General features: G+C 38.5%; 1 protein-coding gene across 6 annotated transcripts in view; it reads left to right on the forward strand.

Annotated features, from left to right (window-relative positions):
- The window catches only part of LOC132377830 (receptor-type tyrosine-protein phosphatase gamma-like), a 671,456-nt gene that overhangs the window by 541,776 nt on the left and 110,849 nt on the right, over positions 1-18,831 (forward strand). For 5 of the 6 annotated variants that reach the window (XM_059944246.1, XM_059944240.1, XM_059944242.1 and 2 more), the window contains one exon: positions 16,456-16,594. In XM_059944246.1, coding sequence (XP_059800229.1) covers positions 16,456-16,594 — 139 coding nt within the window. The remainder of the gene's footprint in view (positions 1-16,455; positions 16,595-18,831) is intronic. The other variant, XM_059944241.1, reaches the window with a different exon arrangement.

The raw sequence follows: 18,831 nt of genomic DNA on the forward strand, positions 1-18,831 counted from the left end.
ACACCAAGTTGATATGGTGGTAATAAAGGCGTGTGGTGTGTTGGCCTTCATTAATTGGTAGGGGTGGGAGGGTTGAGTTCAAGAACCATGAGGTAATGTTGCAGATCTATAAAATTCTGATTAGACCGCATTTGGAGTATTGCATTCAGTTCTGGTCGCCTGATTATAGGAAGGATGTAGAAGCTGAGAAAGGGTGCAAAGGAATTTTAGAAAGCATGTTTTAATGAGAACTGTTTGAGTGAGCCAGGGCTTTTCTCCTTAAAGTGACGAAGGATGAGAGGTAACTTGATAGAGGTGTGTAAGATGATTAGAGGCATAGATAAGAGTGGATAGTCAGTGCCATTTTATCTCCCCAGGGTGATAATGGCTAATAGGAGAGGGCATAATTTTGAGGGGATAGGAGAAAAGTACAGAAGTGCAGAGGGGATGTCATAGGTAGGCTTTTTTTTACACCAAGAGTGTAAGTGCATGGAACACGCTGCAGGGGATGATGGTAGAAGCAGATATATTAGGGACATTTAAAGGACTCTTAGACAGCCACATGGATGAAAGAAAAATGGGGAGCAATGTGGGACAGAAGGGTTAGATTGATCTTGGAGAAGGTTAGAATCTTGGACTAAAGGGCCTGTACTGTTCTATGAATGAATTTAAGGCTACGATAAGTTCTTGGGCTATTAGTTAATCAATGTTCATGATGAGGAGATGAGAAAATGGAGTTAAAGCCAAATTCATAATCTTATTCAATGGTGCAACAGACCATACTATTCCTGCTCCCATTTCAATGTTTCATATTCAATCATAATATGTTGACATGGTAACTCAATGTGAAAAAGGTACAGATTTAGTAAATTTGATCATTAAACAATGCTAAATTTAAACAAAGTTTGTAAAGTTAGTGTAATTTACTCAATTAAAAATCGAGTTCTCTGTGTTTAAAGGGTAAAATACTGTTCTTTAAGTCATTTTTGACAAAGGGAGAAGATGTTCTTTTGTCTATTTGGTTTGTAGTTGTCTTTTTGAGATAAACTAATCAATAATGTTTGTACCTTCATTGATTTTTTGCACTTAATCTAGAAAAACTAAACCACTGACGTATTAGAACTAATAATGGTTGGTGAAATTATGTAGAACATCTTTGTCTGAGCAAACAATGGACTACATAAATGAGAAATCAATAAACCTTTAGTGTTATAATTAAAAGATGATTATTTTATTCACTTGGAAATCATATCTAATAAGTGTACATAAGATAATTCAAATTAGTTAAATGAGAATGTCGTTTTGCAAGGTAGTGATTTTTGCAATCAGGAACAGCAAACCATGGATAGATTCAGCTTGCTCTCTCATTTGTTCCAAGCTGAGGATATATCAGCTTGGAGGATACGCTTCCTCTGAATAAAGCTTCTGCATATGGGCATGGCAATGGATTTGGAGCTGTGCATTTTTGGATGCCTTAAAGGTTGCCTGGCCAGCAGTTGTGTGACTCTTGCGACCTGTAATTGTGATGGAGTGATGAAATAGGGACCAGTGTAGCAGCGGCATCTTTTTTTTTTTGCAGACAGCAGTGATATTCCAGATACTCCATACTTAGTGAAAATCAATTCTGAATTTAACTTCTTACTATCTTTACAGCTGTATTGCTAATAAAGCTGGTAGAAACCATAGAGCTCATGCACCACAGGAACACAGTGGCATCTGAAAATAGCTACCAAGGTCCCCATTGCCTTGATTTCATCATAAATGGGACCTCTGCTTGAAACTGGCTGTCATTTTGTCCGAGTATTGACAGACCATTGTAAAATGGATGACAAATTGGCATTTATTGATGAGCTGGGCAGAAAATCAGCATTGGAAGTCCATTAAGTGTACTAAACCTATGTTGTGATCACTTTTAGACAACTGTCAACAAATTTCAGCAGATTAAAATTGGTCTTCTGAGTTGCAGTCTCATTTTAACATAATGAATTCGCCAACATGACAAGGTTGGGATGTCTGAACTGCATCTGAGTAAAAATTTATATTCCCTTGATGGCAAAATTAGTAGGTTGGCAAATGCAAATTCAGTCTCCCATCCAAAGAAGCAAAGCAAATCCTTATCTCACAGCTGAATAAAGAGATGAAATGGTTGTCATGTAAACTGTCTACAGGAATCAGCCACAGACTGGTAATGTCATGGGCCTGGACCCAAATCTCCTCCTGAATGATTTTTGCACCTGGTGTTAGGGGTAAGCATAAAGAATTTATTTTCCTTCTGAAGCTGAAAATGATGGAACAAAATTATAGAGCATTTTATTTCTTTGCTCTGTATATATTACCCAATAAATCAGTGTGACAATATGACAAGAAAATATAACTATTTAATTAGTAAATCACATTAATTTCAGTAAATGAGCAATTGCATCTGAAAGAATCTTTCTTGTAATATGGAAAAACTACACAGAAAGCCCTTCAAAAGATAAAATTAAACACCTCATAATGAAAGTTTTTTCAATCTGCCAATGACATACTTACTGCATTTTGCCAGACCACTAGACTTCCAGTGAGAAGACTTCTCATCTTTATCTCTGGACTTCGCCCATATTTTCTGCACCATAGAATGTACACCATTTTATTTTTATCTCCACATTGGTTCCAGATTCATTGGAGTTAGCTCTTAACATTCCATTCTATTCTATGCATGCATTATATTTGTACATTTATGGCATATTAGGCTACTATATATAATCAATATGTATTAAAACAGTGAAATTGAATTGGATCAGATCTCCATTTTTATGCTTTTCTGAATAGTAAGAGAATATAGAGGAAGACAGAGGCATAGACCAATAAATAGTCTAGTAGCATAATGTCCCGCGATTAGTCTATTAATTGACCTGAGCATACAGAACTCCGAATTTCACAGCCAGTATTATTATCAGCCCAGGGGTGTTGGTTGCTGGATGTTCAGTGACAGAATTCCACGTTCTGTTTGCTGAGACTATTGAAAATACACATCATTTGACCAGATAGTGCAAATGATAATATAATTAGATTAGGCAGCATCTGTGGAGACAGAATCTAAGTTAATATTTCATGCCAATTTTTATTTTGAAACCTTTTCTGATTTAAAATAACCAGCCTAAATGTTAAAACTGTAAGACACAGGAGCAGAATCAGGCTATTCAGAACATTGAGTCTGCTCTGCCATTTGATTAGAGCTCAGTTATTTTCCCTCTAACCGCCATGCTTCTATCTTAGAAGCAGAAAGTCATTGAACACTACAGCACAGAAACAGGCCCTTCTTTACATCTAGTTCATGTCAAACTATTAAGCTGCTGTCCCATTGACCTGCACCCGAACCATAGCCCTCCGTACCCCTGCTATCCATGTACCTATCCAAATTTCTCTTAAATTTTGAAATCAGTCACCATTTAGTATCACCATCTGAGTGAAGTTGTGCATCCCTTAAACATTTCACCTTTAGCCTTAACCTTTAACCTTTAGCCTCTAGTTGTAGTCAGACCCAACCTCAGTGGGGAAAAAACCTGCTTTCATTTACCCTATCTGTCTGTACCCGTTCATTATTTTGTATAGCTCTATCAAATCTCCCCTTAGTCTTCAACATTCTAGGGAATAAAGTCCTAACCAATTCAACCTTTCCCTGTAACTGAGGTCCTCAAGTCCCAGCAATGTGCACTCTTTCAACTGTATTGACATCTTTCCTGTAGGTAGGTGACCCAAACTGGACTCAATACTCCAAATTAGGCCTCACCAACATCTTATAGAATTTCAACATAGCAACCAAACTCCTTTACTCAATAATCTGATTTATGAAGGCAAATGTGCCAAAAGCTTTCTTACAACCATATCTGCCTCAGATGATACTTTCAAGGAATTATGGATCTATGTTGCCACATCCCTCAGTTGTACTGCATTCTACAGTGCCCTGTCTCTCACTGTGTAGACCTAGCCTAGTTGGCCCTCCCAAAGAGCAAAACCCCACATTCGTTTGTATTGAATTCCACTTGCCATTTTCACCCCATTTTCCAGCTAGTCCTGCTGTAAGCTTTGATATTTGTCCACTACACCCCCAACTTGGTGTCATCCACAAATTTGCTGATCCAGTTTGCTACATTATCATCCAGATCGTTGTTACTGATGACAAACAACAATAGAAACAACATTGATCCCTGCGGCACACCACTAGTCACAGGCCTCTAGTCAGAGAAGCAGCCATCTACTATCAGTCCCTGGCTTCTCCAGTGGAGCCACTGTCTAATCCAATTTACTCCTTCATCTTGAATGCCAAGCAACTGAACCTTCTTGATCAGCCTTTCATATGGGACCTTGTCAAAGGCTTTACTAAATCCATGTAGTCAACATCCAATGCCTTGTCTTCATCAGCTTTCTCAACTATATGTTCTGGCACTCTGGTTCCCACTCCCTGCAACTCTAGCTTAACCCCTCCCCCCCCCCCCCCCCCCAGTGGAGCATTAGCAATCCTTACTACTAGGTTATTAGACCCCACCTGTACAAGCTGTCCCTTCTGTACAGCTCTTCCCATCCCTGGAAGAGAGCCTAATGATCCAAAAATCTGAAGCCCTTCCTCCTGCACCATCTCCTTAGCCATGTGTTATACTGTATTTTCTCACTAGTATGTGACATGGGTAGCAGTCCTGACATCAACATCCTGGAGATCCTGTCCTTTAACTTAATTCCTTAGTTCCCTGGACTCACTTTGCAGGACCTCGTCACCCCTCCTACCCATGTCATTGGTACCAAAGTGGACTATGGCCGCTCACCTTCCCACTAAGGAATGCTGTGGACTCAATCCGAGATGACTCTGACCCTGGCACCTGAGAGGCAACATACCATCTGGGAATCTCATTCTTGTCCACTGCACCTCCTTTCTGTTCCACTAACCAATGAATCCCCTATCACTACAGATTGCCTCTTCTTCCCTCCTCCCCTTCTGAGCTGCAGAGCCAGATTCAGTGCCAGAGACCTGACCACCTCTGTTAGGTCATCCACCCCCCCTCCCAACAGAGTCCAAAGCAATATACCTGTTGTTGAGAGGAATGCCCACTTTGTGCTCTGCATGGCGGCCTATCCCCTTCCTCTTCCTGATGGTTACCTGTGTCCTGCATCTTGGGTGTAAGTACCTCCCTTTATGTCCTTCCTGTCTATCAGCCTTCCGAATGATCCAAAGTTCATCCAGTTCCAGCTCCAATTCCTTAACACGGTCTGCTAGTAGCTATACTGCATGCACTTTTTGCAGGTGTAGTCATCAGGGGCACTGACCTGCCTTCTCACCTCCTGCAAGGGGAACATTCCACTGTCCTGCCTGGTATCCCACTGCTCTAAATGTGCTATAAGAAAGAAAGAATAAATAACAAATAAAAAATCTGCCTACAGTCCTACAGTCCTACAGTCCAATTCCCAAAGCCTGGATGAGCCAAAGCCTCAACTCCCCTCTCTACCATTGGCCCACTAACACTATGGCCACTCCACTTAAACCTAATTTCTTTGTATTGGACCTAATTATGTGCAATCCAATATCTTCTTGGGAGCTCTGGTGCACAAAATGTGTCGACTGTCCTTGCTTGCTTCTTTTAAGCTCACTCTCCAATCTGATACAGTATCTCATCAAGAACTATGGCTCACAAAATGCCTTCCGTACCCTTTGATCCCCTTAATAATCAAGAACCTATCAGCCTCAGGCTTAAGTATACCCGGTGCCTTGGCCTCCACAGCCATCTGTGGTAAAGAATTCCACCTTCTGGCTAAAGAAATTTCGCCTCATCTCTGTTCTAATGGGACATCCTCATATTCTGAGGCTGTGCACTCTGGTCCTAGACCCATTGTTAGAATCGTCCTCCCCATACCCACTCTTTCAATTTTCGGCAGGTTGTAATGAGATACCCCATCATTCTTTAAAATGCCAGTGTGTATAAACCCAAAGCCATTAAATGCTTCTCATACTTTAACCCTTTCATTCCTGTGATCTTATTCATAAACCTCCTTTGAACTCTCTAATACCAATCTATCTTTCTTAGCTAAGAGGCCTAAAACTGATCACAATGTTTTAAATGTGGTCTGAGTAATGCCTTATAAAGCCTCATCATTACATTCTTCCTTACTACTGACTCAACCTGCAAAGTTAACCTTTAGGAAATCCTGCTCTAGAACTGCCAAGTCCCTTTGCACCTCTGATTTCTAATTTGCTCCCCATTTAGACAATAATCTATGTCTTTATTCCTTCTGGAAAGTGCATGGCCATATACTTCCCAACACTGCATTCCATCTGCCACTTCCTTTGCCCATTCTTCTAATCTGTCCAAGTCCTTCTGCGGACTCGCTGCTTCCTCAACACTACTTGCCCCTCCAGATATCTTGGTATCATCCACAAACTTGGCCACACAGCTATCAATTCTATCATCCAAATCATTGACATATAACGTGAAAAGAAGTGGTCCCAACACCAACCCCTGCAGAAGAACACAAGTAACTGGCAGACAATGAGAAAGGGCCCCCTTTATTCCCACACTTTACCTTCTTTTCAAATCTTTTTATTATTATTATTATTATTCAGAATACACCGGTACAATGAAGTAATAACACTTGCAATGCCTCAAAAAATTATCTTAAAGATTGAAAATTTTTGTGAATAATAAAAACCCTACTAAGCAAGAAAAGTGAGGAAAAAAAAGGATCCATTGAGGGCACAACCCTGGAGCCATATGTCATATAGAAAGCTTCTAAAAATAAACATCAAACTGCCAACAAGAAGAAAAAATATATCAAAACAAAATTTACACTTAGATCGTGGAGAAAATCTATCATTTAACTGAAATTATAGTAACAAGCAAATGAGCCCCATCTCTTCCCAAAATCAAATAAAGATTCAAAGGTTCGACTTCTAATTTTCTCCAAACTGAGACACAGCATCACTTGAGAGAACCATTGTGACAAAATAGGAGCAGGTATGTCCTTCCATTTCAACAAAATGACCCTCCTAGCTATCAATGTAACAAACGCAATAACATGTTGGTCAGACAGAGAAATACCATGAGTATTTTGAGGAATTATTCCAAAAATCACAGTCAATTTATTAGGTTGTAAATTGATTCTAAGTGCTTTAGAAATTGTCGAAAAGTCTGACTTCCAGAACGGTTAATATAGAACATGACCAGAACATATGTGTCAGTGTAGCTATCTCAGTTTTACATCTATCACAATATTTGTCAACATTGGGAAATATTTTAGAAAGTCTCTCTTTTGTCCAATGGTAACGATGTACAATTTTAAATTGAATCAGTGAATGACCAGCACAGATGGAAGAAGAGTTAACCAGCTTCAGAATCCACGTCCAATCCTCCCATATAAAAGTCAAATTGAGTTCTTGCTCCCAATCCTGTTTAATCTTAAGTAAAGGATGCTTATCCCATTGTAATAATAAATTATAAATTCTTCCAATAGAACCTTTCATCAAGTGGTTCATATTCATAATAGTATCTAACAAGTCAGCCTCCAATATATAAGGAAAATTACACTTTACCTTCTGTCAATCAGCCAATCTTCTGTCCATGCTAGTATCTTTCCTGTAATACCTTAGGCTCTTACCTTGTTTAGCAGGCTCATGTGCAGCATCTTGTCAAAATCCAAGTCAATGACATTCATTGATTCTCCTTTGTTTTTCCTGTCTGTTATTTCTTCAAAGAGTTCCAACAGATTTGTCAGAGAAGCTTTCCCCTTCAGGAAACCATACGGCCAATTTTATCATGTGTCTCTAAGTTCCCCAAAACATCACTCTTAATAATAGACTCTAACATCTTGCCAACCAGTGAAGTCAGGTTAACTGGCCTATGATTGCCTGCCTTTTGTTTAGCTCCCTTCTTAAGAGTGGAGTGACATTTGTAAAGACTTAAATCTGGTTTTCTTACTCAACAAAAGGCTGCTGGATCTTTCGACTTGTGTTCTTATTGTGAAAGTTGGTACTTCTGTAATATTCACATTAGAGGGTAAGTTTAATTTAATTTATTCACTGAGAAACTGAAGGCACAACTGTCCAAAGAGCCAAAATCCAGTGGAAAGTAAAGCCAAGTCAGGAGCAGTTAATCCAATCCTCCATCGTGTCTTTTCAGAACTGTGAAATTAAAATTGTCCTTCCCATTTAACATAAAATTTTAAACAGCTCACACTGCTGTACTTTCATGGGCATGTCATCAATTTTAGCTATCTCCTTTATGAATCATGGGCTATGTTTCACTTGATGTGCAGGTTCTTTACTCAGCCTACACACGGAATCATTTTGTGTTAAAATACATAATGCCTGATCTTAGTTTTTACTATTACAATATTTGATCAAATTTTCCTGTCGTATCTTGTAAAGTGACTCCCATAACTTTAAGAATTAAGTATATAAACAATTACAAAAGAAAGAAATATTTTATAGCAATATTTCTGTCAACTGAGAACATTCCAAAATGTTTTTTTTACTTTTTTTGAAATATACTTATTGTGGTAATAAACCAATGTGTGAACAAGCTCCCAACAACAGTTATGTGATGAAGATTAGATAATCTGGTTTCTCTGGAAATGTTGATTTTGGGGATTTATATTAGACAGCTGACTTGAGATAACTTCCCACATTTCTTTAAAATAATGGCAGAGGAACATTTATTTCTACCAGAGGAGGACTCATTTGAGTGACAGTACTTCCAGCAGTGTAGTGCTACTTCAGCTTAGCACTGATATTTCACTCCAGATTTTTGTGTTCAACTTACATGCATGTGATAAACCGAGAACCCTTTAGTTTGGAGGTGAGACAGAGTAACTAGCGACATCTGTCTGTAATCATACAGCAGTGCATTAAGCAGCTGGGGTAATTTTATTTTCATGGTTCCCAGCACAAAACTTGGAGGATTGGATTGGCTGCACCCCATCTGATACTAGTTACCAGAAAAGTTGGCAGAAAATAAAATCAGGCAGGGTGTAATGTACTTGGCTGACTCCATCCCACCGGTTTCTCACTGAGTGTATTAGATTAAAGCTATGCCCTTCACAGAACAGATGCTTAGTAACCTTATTACAATTATCTCTGTGGAATAATAAATAGAAGGCTGTATGAAAATGGCTGAGTTTTTTTAGATAGGTCTAATCTCTTGGTGTTGTTTCATGTTATAGATGCTGGGCCTTCTTTAGTTCTTCCACCTGAGCTTTCAGTGGAAGGAGAATTATCCCAATAGCATGTGCAAACGTTATTGGTACTTAGGCACAGGAATGATATCTAACATTTTTTTGCAGCTGGCATGATGTATGCCCATAGTACTTTAAACAATACTTAAATTATATTAAATTCCCAAATGTTTTATAAGTAAATGCCATTTAGAAAATACTACAGAAAGTGAACCACACAAATGCAGAAAATGCATCAATAAGCAGTTCCTCCTTACCGCATCACATAACATTGAAAGCTCTAATTCTGATTAAATCTGAATAAACCAAATGAGCTGGAAAGCTCTGGATAATTTAGAAAATAGAAGTACTTTGGTCTGCTATCTGGATAACCTATGTTCCATATGGCTTCATCCCAACAATCATAATGTTCTAAGCATGTGATGCTCATCATCCATTATCCTCTCCTTTTTAGCTGCACAATCCCATATTTTACCAATTGTCTAATACGTTTCTTATACTGTACATTTCTGTCTATAATGTTGATCATTTTAATTTATTTGCATTAAATTATTTGTATTGGAAATAAAACAACTGAAAAGGACAAATACCTTCAGCTTATTATATATTTGGTCGATCTGATAGTGAGCTCTGAAGGCATTGATTCTCATCGGCATTAAAAGTAATCTTCCAGAATTATGCAATGTTTATTTTACCACATGAATGCAAAATTTTTACAATTGCCTTGCCTATTGATCTTCAATGATAGGAAGCTAATCCTAGAGTGTGTAGAAAATGATCATGAATTGGCTAACTGATCACCAGTTAGCAGTATTTTGATGAGAAGTGTCAATAATATTAATGTAGTGAGTGAATGTGCAAATTCTTTCAGGAAGCCACTCCATTTTGAGATTCATTATTGTACCCATGACTACATAAACACATGACTGCTCACCATTCTATAAGATCACAGGTGATCCCACATCTCAAATCGATTTTGTTGCCTAATTCTCAGTCATTTATTATATCTGAAAATCTTTTTGCAGTCCTGCCCTCAATACCAGATGGACCACAGCTGAATTATTTTCTCCCCAAATAAAACTCATAATATATTTTCTTCTTCAACCTACTGAAATAGCTCACTAGTCTTTCAATAAACTGTTTAGCTTTATTGCAATGTAAAGGTCAAGAATTTTTTTTTGATGTAACTGAATAATTTGGTGTTCATTTTCCATTATAATTGATATTCATATGTGCACTCAGCCTTGCATGATGACTGGGTAGCCAAAGCTCTCGTCATTCACTGGAAGAGTTAGTTATATGTCAGATAGAAATCGATTGGCATGAGCTGTATTTTGACATGTGCAGTGCAGACCTTCATTTGTGCTCAGTTTTGATCATGTTTCTTGATTGACACATTAATTTGTACCTTATTCTCTTTGTGAGAATAATCTGCCCTGTTGTGATTATTTTTCACTCATTCACCCAAAGCACACAAAGAAAATAGAGTCATTTCCATCCTCAGGGATCAGTCATTTAATGACTGCCTTATTATATTGGTCTATACAACCTGCACCAGAAATCAGATTTGAACATAAGACATTAGTCCTGTTTATGATTTGTTTAAAAAAAATCCTTAATTACAGTCTTATTGCAGGAAAGTTTTGTGCTTCATAGAACTGCATTTGAAAACATGGGCAATATTTTCCTATGAGAAAGCTGAAATGTTGCACAATGTAGTGGCTGCTTTCCTGGTAAATCTGCTGGCTGCTAGGAGGTGAGCAGAAAGAGATTTTACCATGGAGTCCAGAGAAGTGGGGAAGGAGGATTGTGAGTAGGAGGGGACAATCCCTATGAAGTCATATCTCCAAGTGTCTAAGAAGCAATGTAGAAGTGGCCATGAATTTCCTAGTTCCCAGATCGATCCAAATGGGTGTATATAAATGCCACAGATATGGAGCCCATTGTTGCGTGTTTTTTTCGTTGTTCCTCTCCATGTCTTGTGGCATATCAGATGGCATCCTTGCCGTTTCTTTAGCATTTATATTGTTTTTATGTGAGGCTGAGTTGCTAGCTCAATGCTCAACCCAGCACGCAACGAGCCAGCTGGATTCAAAACCAGGACTGTTTGCCTCGAAGACCGGTGTGGATGTCAATACACCACCAGCTGATTACATGTTGGGCTTCTTTATTGGCTTTCTACCTGATAGGGGAATTTGCCACATTTTCCTTGAGTAAAGACCTGCTGCTATCAGGGAGCAGAGATATGCCAAATTATTGGATATCCAAACATCCAGCGAATGATAGATTGCATTTATAATGCAAAATAATCCTGTAATTTTCAAGAACTATGTATCATTTCTTGGATTTCGCCAGAATTCTTTGTCAGTACTATCTGACAATCTGTATGATTGTCCTGAGCTACACAGCCTGACCTGTCACAATGTACCAATGGATGTACTTTCTGGGAGTACTGACCATCCCTTCACTCTAGTAGTGGATCCAGCAGATGCTGCTAAATACAATTACAATCCAAGATACTGGGTGCATCATGGAGACAATAACAAAAGTCCTCAAAAGTGGATTTGTTGCTTTAACATTTGTGGAATGTTCTGTAATGTGCCTTAGAGAGAGACTCCCACTTGTTTTTATCTGCTGTATTCTGTACAGTTTTACTGTACAGGTGCTTGCTTACAAGAGGTGGTGGAAGAGGAAATGGACGTGGAAGAGCAATGTAAGTGGCAACAAAAAGATGCCTTTTAGAAGTGCAATCATGGTGTGATTGTTTACCTTGTGGTACAGCTGAGGATCCCACTGCATCATCTGAAGACTTGATAAAAGTCTGCATTCTCATGCAAATCCCCTTAACAGTAACTGGAGTTTACTGGAATTAAGGAAAGGTAACTACATGAGATGTAGACAAGTATCATCTCTAACAAGAGAAAATCCAACTATTTCCCCAAGGCATTTGCCAACATTTCCAATGGCCAGAGTACAGTATCACCTGTAGTAGGTTGGGATCACTCTGCTATCCCAATGGGTGACATGGTAGCATAGCAGTTTGCGTAATGCTATTACATGAGAGCCAATACTTGGAGTTGGGGGAGAGCAGAATTGCTGATCAGAGATAGTATCACAGCTTCAGAAAGGGTGGACAATGAGGGATTTTCTACTGAATCAGAGTGGGTGGAAATCAGAACCATGAAGAGAGTGATCATTCTATGGGTATCAACGTCTCTGAAGATCTATCCTGGACAAAACATATTGATGCAATTACAAGGAAAGCACAATGGAGTCTATGTTTCATTAGGAGTTTGAGAAGAATTGACATATCACCCAAGACATTCACAAATTTCTATAGATGTACTGTGGAGAGCATTCCAACTGGTTGCATCATCGACCGGTATGGAGGTTGCATCAACTGGTTGCATCATCGACTGCACAGGATCAGAATCAGCTGCAGAAAATTGTAAACTCAGTCAGCTCCATCATAGGCACTAGCCTCCCCAGCATTCGAGACTTGTTTAAAAGGCAATGCCTCAAAAAGGTGTCATCCGTTATTAAGGACCCCCGTTACCCAGGACATTGCCTCTTCTCAAGGAGGTACAGGAATCTGAAGTGACACGCTGAGTGTTTTAGGAGCAGCTTCTTTCCTTCTGTCGTCAGGTTTCTGAGTGGACAATGAACCAATTAACACTACCTCAGTATTTTTACCCCTCTCTTTTTGCACTACTTATTTAATTTAATTTTTTTTCTATGTATGCTTCACATTGTAATTTATAGTTTTTATTATTATGTGCTTCAATGTACTTCTGCTGCAAAACGACAAATTTCATGACATATGCCAGTGATTTTAAACCTGATTCTGATACTGATTCTATTGGGAGTATTTCCAATTCCTACTCCCACGCCTGATAGCCACTGGACCACTGAAGAGCAGATAAGCAGGCAAATTTTGAAAGAGTGCAAAAATAACATGGTTTTGTCATGGGTGACTTCAACTTCCCTAATATTGATTGACATCTCTTAGATTTAGATGAAGGAGAATTTATGAGGTCTGTTGAGGAAGGATTCTTGCCACAGTATTCTTACTAGAGACAGACCATACTAGATCTAATACTAGGTAATAAAGATAATCAGGTGACAGATCTCTCAGTGGGTAAGCATTTTGGAGATAGTGACCACAACTCCCTGATATTCAGCATAGGCATGGACAAAGATAAGAGCAAATGATATGGGAATATTTTTAATTGGAGCAGGACTAATAACCATTGCATAAAGCAGGAACATGGAGGCATAAATTGAGAACAGATTGTCTTGGGGGAATGCACAGTAGAAGTGTAGAGGTTGTTCAGGAACCACTTGCATGGAGCTCTGGATAGGTTTGTCTCGTTGAGACAGGGAAAAGATGGAAGGGTAATGAACAACGGTTGTTAAGCGAGATGGTGCATTTAATCAAGAGGAAGCCCATTTGGGAAGCAAAATCAAGTGGGGCTCTTAAGAACTATAAAGTAGCCAGGAAAAAGCTTAAGAAAGGACTTAGAAGAGCTAGAAAGGGACAGGAGAAGGCCTTGATGAGTAGGATTAGGGAAAATCCCATATTGTTCTGCTCATACATGAAGAACAGGAGTCTGGAGGCTGACCAGGTGACCAGGGTGAAGCATGCTGAGAGGTGAAGGAGATAGGGGAGGTCCTTAATGAAGACTTTGCTTCATTGTTCATCAGGGAGAGGGACTTCAACAAAAGTAAGGTCCACATACAACAGGTTGATCTGCTGGAGCATGTTAAGGTTAAGAAACAACTGGTGTTGGTGCTTCTAAAAAACAATAGGAAGATGAAGTCCCCTGGGATAAGTAGGTCATACCACAGATTACAATGAGAAGCCAGAGAAGAGATTACTGTGGTGTTGACAATGATCTTTGCATCTTCCTTTGCCACAAGAGTTGTACTAGAGGGCTAGTGTTATTCCGTTGTTCAAGAACGGTAATAGGGATAATCCTGGGGACCTTAGAGCAGTGAATCTTGGGTCAGTGGTGGCTAAAATATTGAAGAAGATTCTTAGAGATATATGAGCATTTGTAGAAGCATCACCTTATTAGGGATACTCAGCTTGGCTTTGTGAGGGGCAGGTCATGCCTTGCAAGCCTAATTGAGATTTTTAATGAAATGACAAAAGTAATTGATGGAGATATTGATTTTAGTAAGGAGTTTGACAAGGCTCCACATAGAAGGCTCATCCAGAAAGTCATGGGGCAAGGGATTTATAGAAATTTGGCTGCAAGGATTTGGAATTGGCTTGCCCACAGAAAGCAGAGAGTGGTAGTAGATGGAGTATATTCTAACTTAAAGTTGGTGATTAGTGGTGTATTAGGACCCCCGCTCTGTGACTTGGATGGGGATGTAGAGGTGTGGGTTAGTAAACTTGCAGATGACATGAAGATTACAACAGGATATAGAAGAGATGCAAAGTTGGGTGGGGGGGGGGGTGTGTCAGATGGAGCTCAGTCTAGAATAGTCTGATTTAATATAGTTTGGATGATCGAACTTGAAGACAAAGTACAAGGTTATGGCAGGTTACTCAGCCATGTAGAGGAGAAATGAGATCATGGGGTTCAAGTCCATATATCCTACAAAATTGCTGCGCAAGTTGGTAGGGTGATGGAGATGGTATATAGTGTGCTGGCCTTCATTAGTTGGCAAATTATTTATTTATATGGATTATTTATAGGAAGGCTGTGAAAGTTTTAGAGAGGGTGCAGAGGAGATTTGCCAGAATGCTGCCTGGATTAGAGAACATGTCTTATCAGGTTGAGTGAGCCCAGGGTTTTCCTCTTTGTAGCAATGGAGTATGGGATGCAACCTGACAGAGGTGTACACGTTTTTGAGAGGCAGACATAGAGTGAGAGCCAGTGCCTTTTTTCCCAGGGCGGCAATGGCCACTACCAGAGGACATCTCTTTAACGTGAGTGGAGGAAAAGTTATGAGGGATGTCAGAAGTAGGTTTTTCGTACTGAAATAGGTTTTACACCCATCATACTGATGGGTGCCTGGATTACACAGCTGGGGGTAGTGGTACTTACTGATACAATAAGAACAACTAAAAGACTCTTAAATAGGCACGTGCATGTAAGGAAAATGCAGGATTATGGGTTGTGTAGGAAGAATATCTCACATATTGTAGGTCGTGGAGTAGGTTTGTATAGATTGGGAAAACATCATTGGCTGAAGGGCCCAGACTGTGCTGTTCTGTTCTAGGTCCCATGTTCGGTCAATCAGAATTGTCAGTTATCCCTTTACAACTATGTACTGAAAAGGTTCAGTGCACTAGACTGATCCAGAAATGGATTATTTAATGAATATCTTTGTAAAAATCTCCTATTTATAACATGGAAAAATCAACCAAGCAAAGTATTGTAAGTATTGTTAATTTTGTTGCAGTCATCATATTTCCATAAAAGAACCAAAGCATACTTTTTTTAAACTAACGGGTTCAAACTTTTATGGATTAAAATTGTAAAATGTTGGAACAAGGAATTGAGAAAATATTTGACTGCCTGTCTTTCTCCAAAGAGCAATATTGGATTTCTGAATGTCAGAAACATTAAGGATTGGAAGTGTACGGCTGTACTCATACATCACGGATACTCACTGTCAACATTGCCTTATTACCACCTTCGTAATGCACCTGATGTCAGGCATTAACTCCATTAATAATGAAGAAGGTTTTAAGTACAACAAACAATTCAATCCATAAGCATGCGTCTGCCTAGCTTGAATTGTTGGCTTTGACACTAAATTTAGTTTTTATAGTGTTTGCATTTTATTGCAGTTTACAGGCAAATGTTATTTCAACAAAGAATAACTTTAAGCTTTGTGAGATCATTATTGCAGTTTAGAAAGAAATGTATGTATGTCATGCCAAAGAATGTTGTAATTACTGGAGTGCATTTTAAGCATAGTTAAAGCAGTGAAGAAAGAACAACACCCTACTTACCCTGTGGAAACTTCCACTAACAACAATATGATAACTGCTGGGTGTTGATTGAGGAATTAATTTGAGTAAATACGCTCACGATCTAAATGTTTCTCACAAAGCATTTTAAATCTATGTATGCACAAGGCTGGTGCTCAACAACTATGCAGGTAGGAATCACTGGAAAAGTTGTTTTCCTCTTGTTACAGAAGCAAGTTCAGCCAGGTTCTATACAGCATATCATGCTTTAAGCATTCAATAAAATACTTTATTATTCCAGTTTAACTTACATTTTCATTTTCTTCCTCTTTTTTATTTTTATTCAGAAGATAGGTCCTCCTCCAGTATGGCCACACAACCATACTCACCGTCCAGTAAGATGGAATGGATAATTCCATTGGTGGTTGTCTCCGCATTGACATTTGTCTGCTTAATTCTTCTTGTGGGTGTGCTAGTTTACTGGAGGTAAGATTTTGAGCTGCTTCTCTTGCAGTTTCCCAGTCATCAGAATAAGCTATAAAAGCAGAAAATACTGGAGGCACTCAGATGGTTAAAAACCATTTGTGCTGAGAGAAGACAAACTTCAAGATTCAGGTCAACAATCTTTCACCAGAACTGGAAAAGTGAGAAAGCAAGTGTGTTTTAAATTGCATAGGTAGGGGAGGGCGGAGAGCTCTGCTATTCATCTCAAATTACTAGGATTTTTCATTTCAACAGGTTTCAGTTATGACTAATAAGCCTTCACCACCCTCCCTTATATACCACTAACAGAATTTTGGTTATCCTATCATAGGCACTCCCCTTAACCTCTCCCTTCTCTGCAATTAAAATACACTCAATTTCTCACTTTCCCAGTTCTGTCTGATTATTTCTCTGTAGGTAGTGCCTGATCTGCTGAGTACCTCTGGGAAATTTCTGCTCTTATGAACTGTAAGCTGACAATTTTTGATAATCTGTTCTATAACAATGAAATATAGTAAAAAGATGTGTTTCGATTAATTTTTATCTCCCTTAATGTTCTTCAGTTTTTTTTTGCTTCGTTATTATTTTAGTTCAACAGGAGAAGCAGGTTCTATTGGAATTTCAGTCAGAGACATTAGCCTAGAATCTGCAACATTTTTTATGAATATTATGCTTGGCTTCTCTCTCATGAAGCAGACTTCAGTATCATTCAGGCCCTCTTTGCTCCATGGCAGCCATCATGTGAGTTGCTCAGTTCTGTGTGCCATCGGGAATGTGGCTGACAACGGTGATAGCTTTTGTTCTTTGTTCTTAGCGAGGTGTTGACAGTTGAGCTAAATTGATTGTGGTCTCAATTTAGCTCATGTCTGTATTTAAGATATTCAAATGCAGTCTTCAATGAATTTTGAACCAATTTCAGAATTCCTGAAATGCTTTAATGTGTTGTTCATGTGAAATGCAATGGAAATTTAGCTCAGGTTAAAGGAAAGGTTGAAATCCAATTTCTGGATTATTAATTTCAAATATTAAAATTATCTTGTACATATGTTAATTACTCTGAGTAATCAATTATTTTGTTTGGTGAATACTATTTTTTTGGTAGACATCTCTCTGCAAGTTAATACTGCCATTAGTTAACAGAAATCTTGCATTTGAATCAGAAGATTATGGGTTGAAGTTTAGCTGCATGACTCAAGCACCTAATCTATGCTGATATTTTAGTACACAGCTTGCCAAGGTACTGCCTTTTAACAAGACAGTAAATTGAGGCAGTGTTTCTATGATCTTATGTGCTTTTCCAACATTAGTAACAACTTCTGTCATGAAACCATCTTTTACTGAAGATAATCATTTAGCATATGAGAAAAGTCTGGGGATTTGAACAACAGAAGTTGTCATACATTGCTTGAATCCTAGTTTCAGTGCATTCCTTGACTGCAACTTCTGCAAATCTACAGCTCCTTTTAATGGATCGCTACTAAGAAAAGTGTGGTGTTACATGTACAAGTCATTTACTCAAATAAAGCAAGAGGAAAGCTAGCTGTAAATTTGCAGTCTGTCCAAAAGAAACTATTCACATAGGTTGGTTGTAGAAAAGTCACCTGAAGAAATTGTTAATTGTGACGGGGCTGAAGGGTTTTCTGTTATTTGGGTGTTATTCCCTGAGGAAAACTGCCACAATTTAGTTTACAATAGGATTGATTAAAGTTGAATAATTGTATATAAGATGCCAGTTATTAATAGAAAAATCAAGAGTGTGATGTTTTAAAGCAGGGGTTCCCAACCTCTTTTATGCGATGGACCCCTACTGTTAACTGAGGAGTCTGTGGACCCGAGGGTGGGAACATCTGTTTTAAAGACTTTCAGATAAATTTAGTCACTTTTAGCCAAAGACCTGGGACATTTTATAGTTGCCTTCTTTCCTTTGACTTCAAATTGTCTTCTAGTTTTATGTTATTTTGTTTTTATTTATTGCACTGTCAAAGTCAGTGTAGATATTAAAATATTCCAGTGTTCAACTTATAAATTTTTATTAAGTTCACTAAGTCTGTGTTGATGCTTGATGAACTACTTCAAAATGTCTATATCTTTAACATTATATGAACCTATTGTAAACTAGACAAGGTATGCAAAATAGCTTCTTAATTACCTTCAGCTCTGCGGAAGAAATGCTGTCCTCACAATATGGACAATAGTCAGGACTATCAACTCAGTTACATGGGTAGTTTTTAAGATGTCAT

This window comes from Hypanus sabinus, chromosome 19 (assembly GCF_030144855.1).
Source record: "Hypanus sabinus isolate sHypSab1 chromosome 19, sHypSab1.hap1, whole genome shotgun sequence".
Classification (NCBI taxonomy): Eukaryota; Metazoa; Chordata; class Chondrichthyes; order Myliobatiformes; family Dasyatidae; genus Hypanus; species Hypanus sabinus.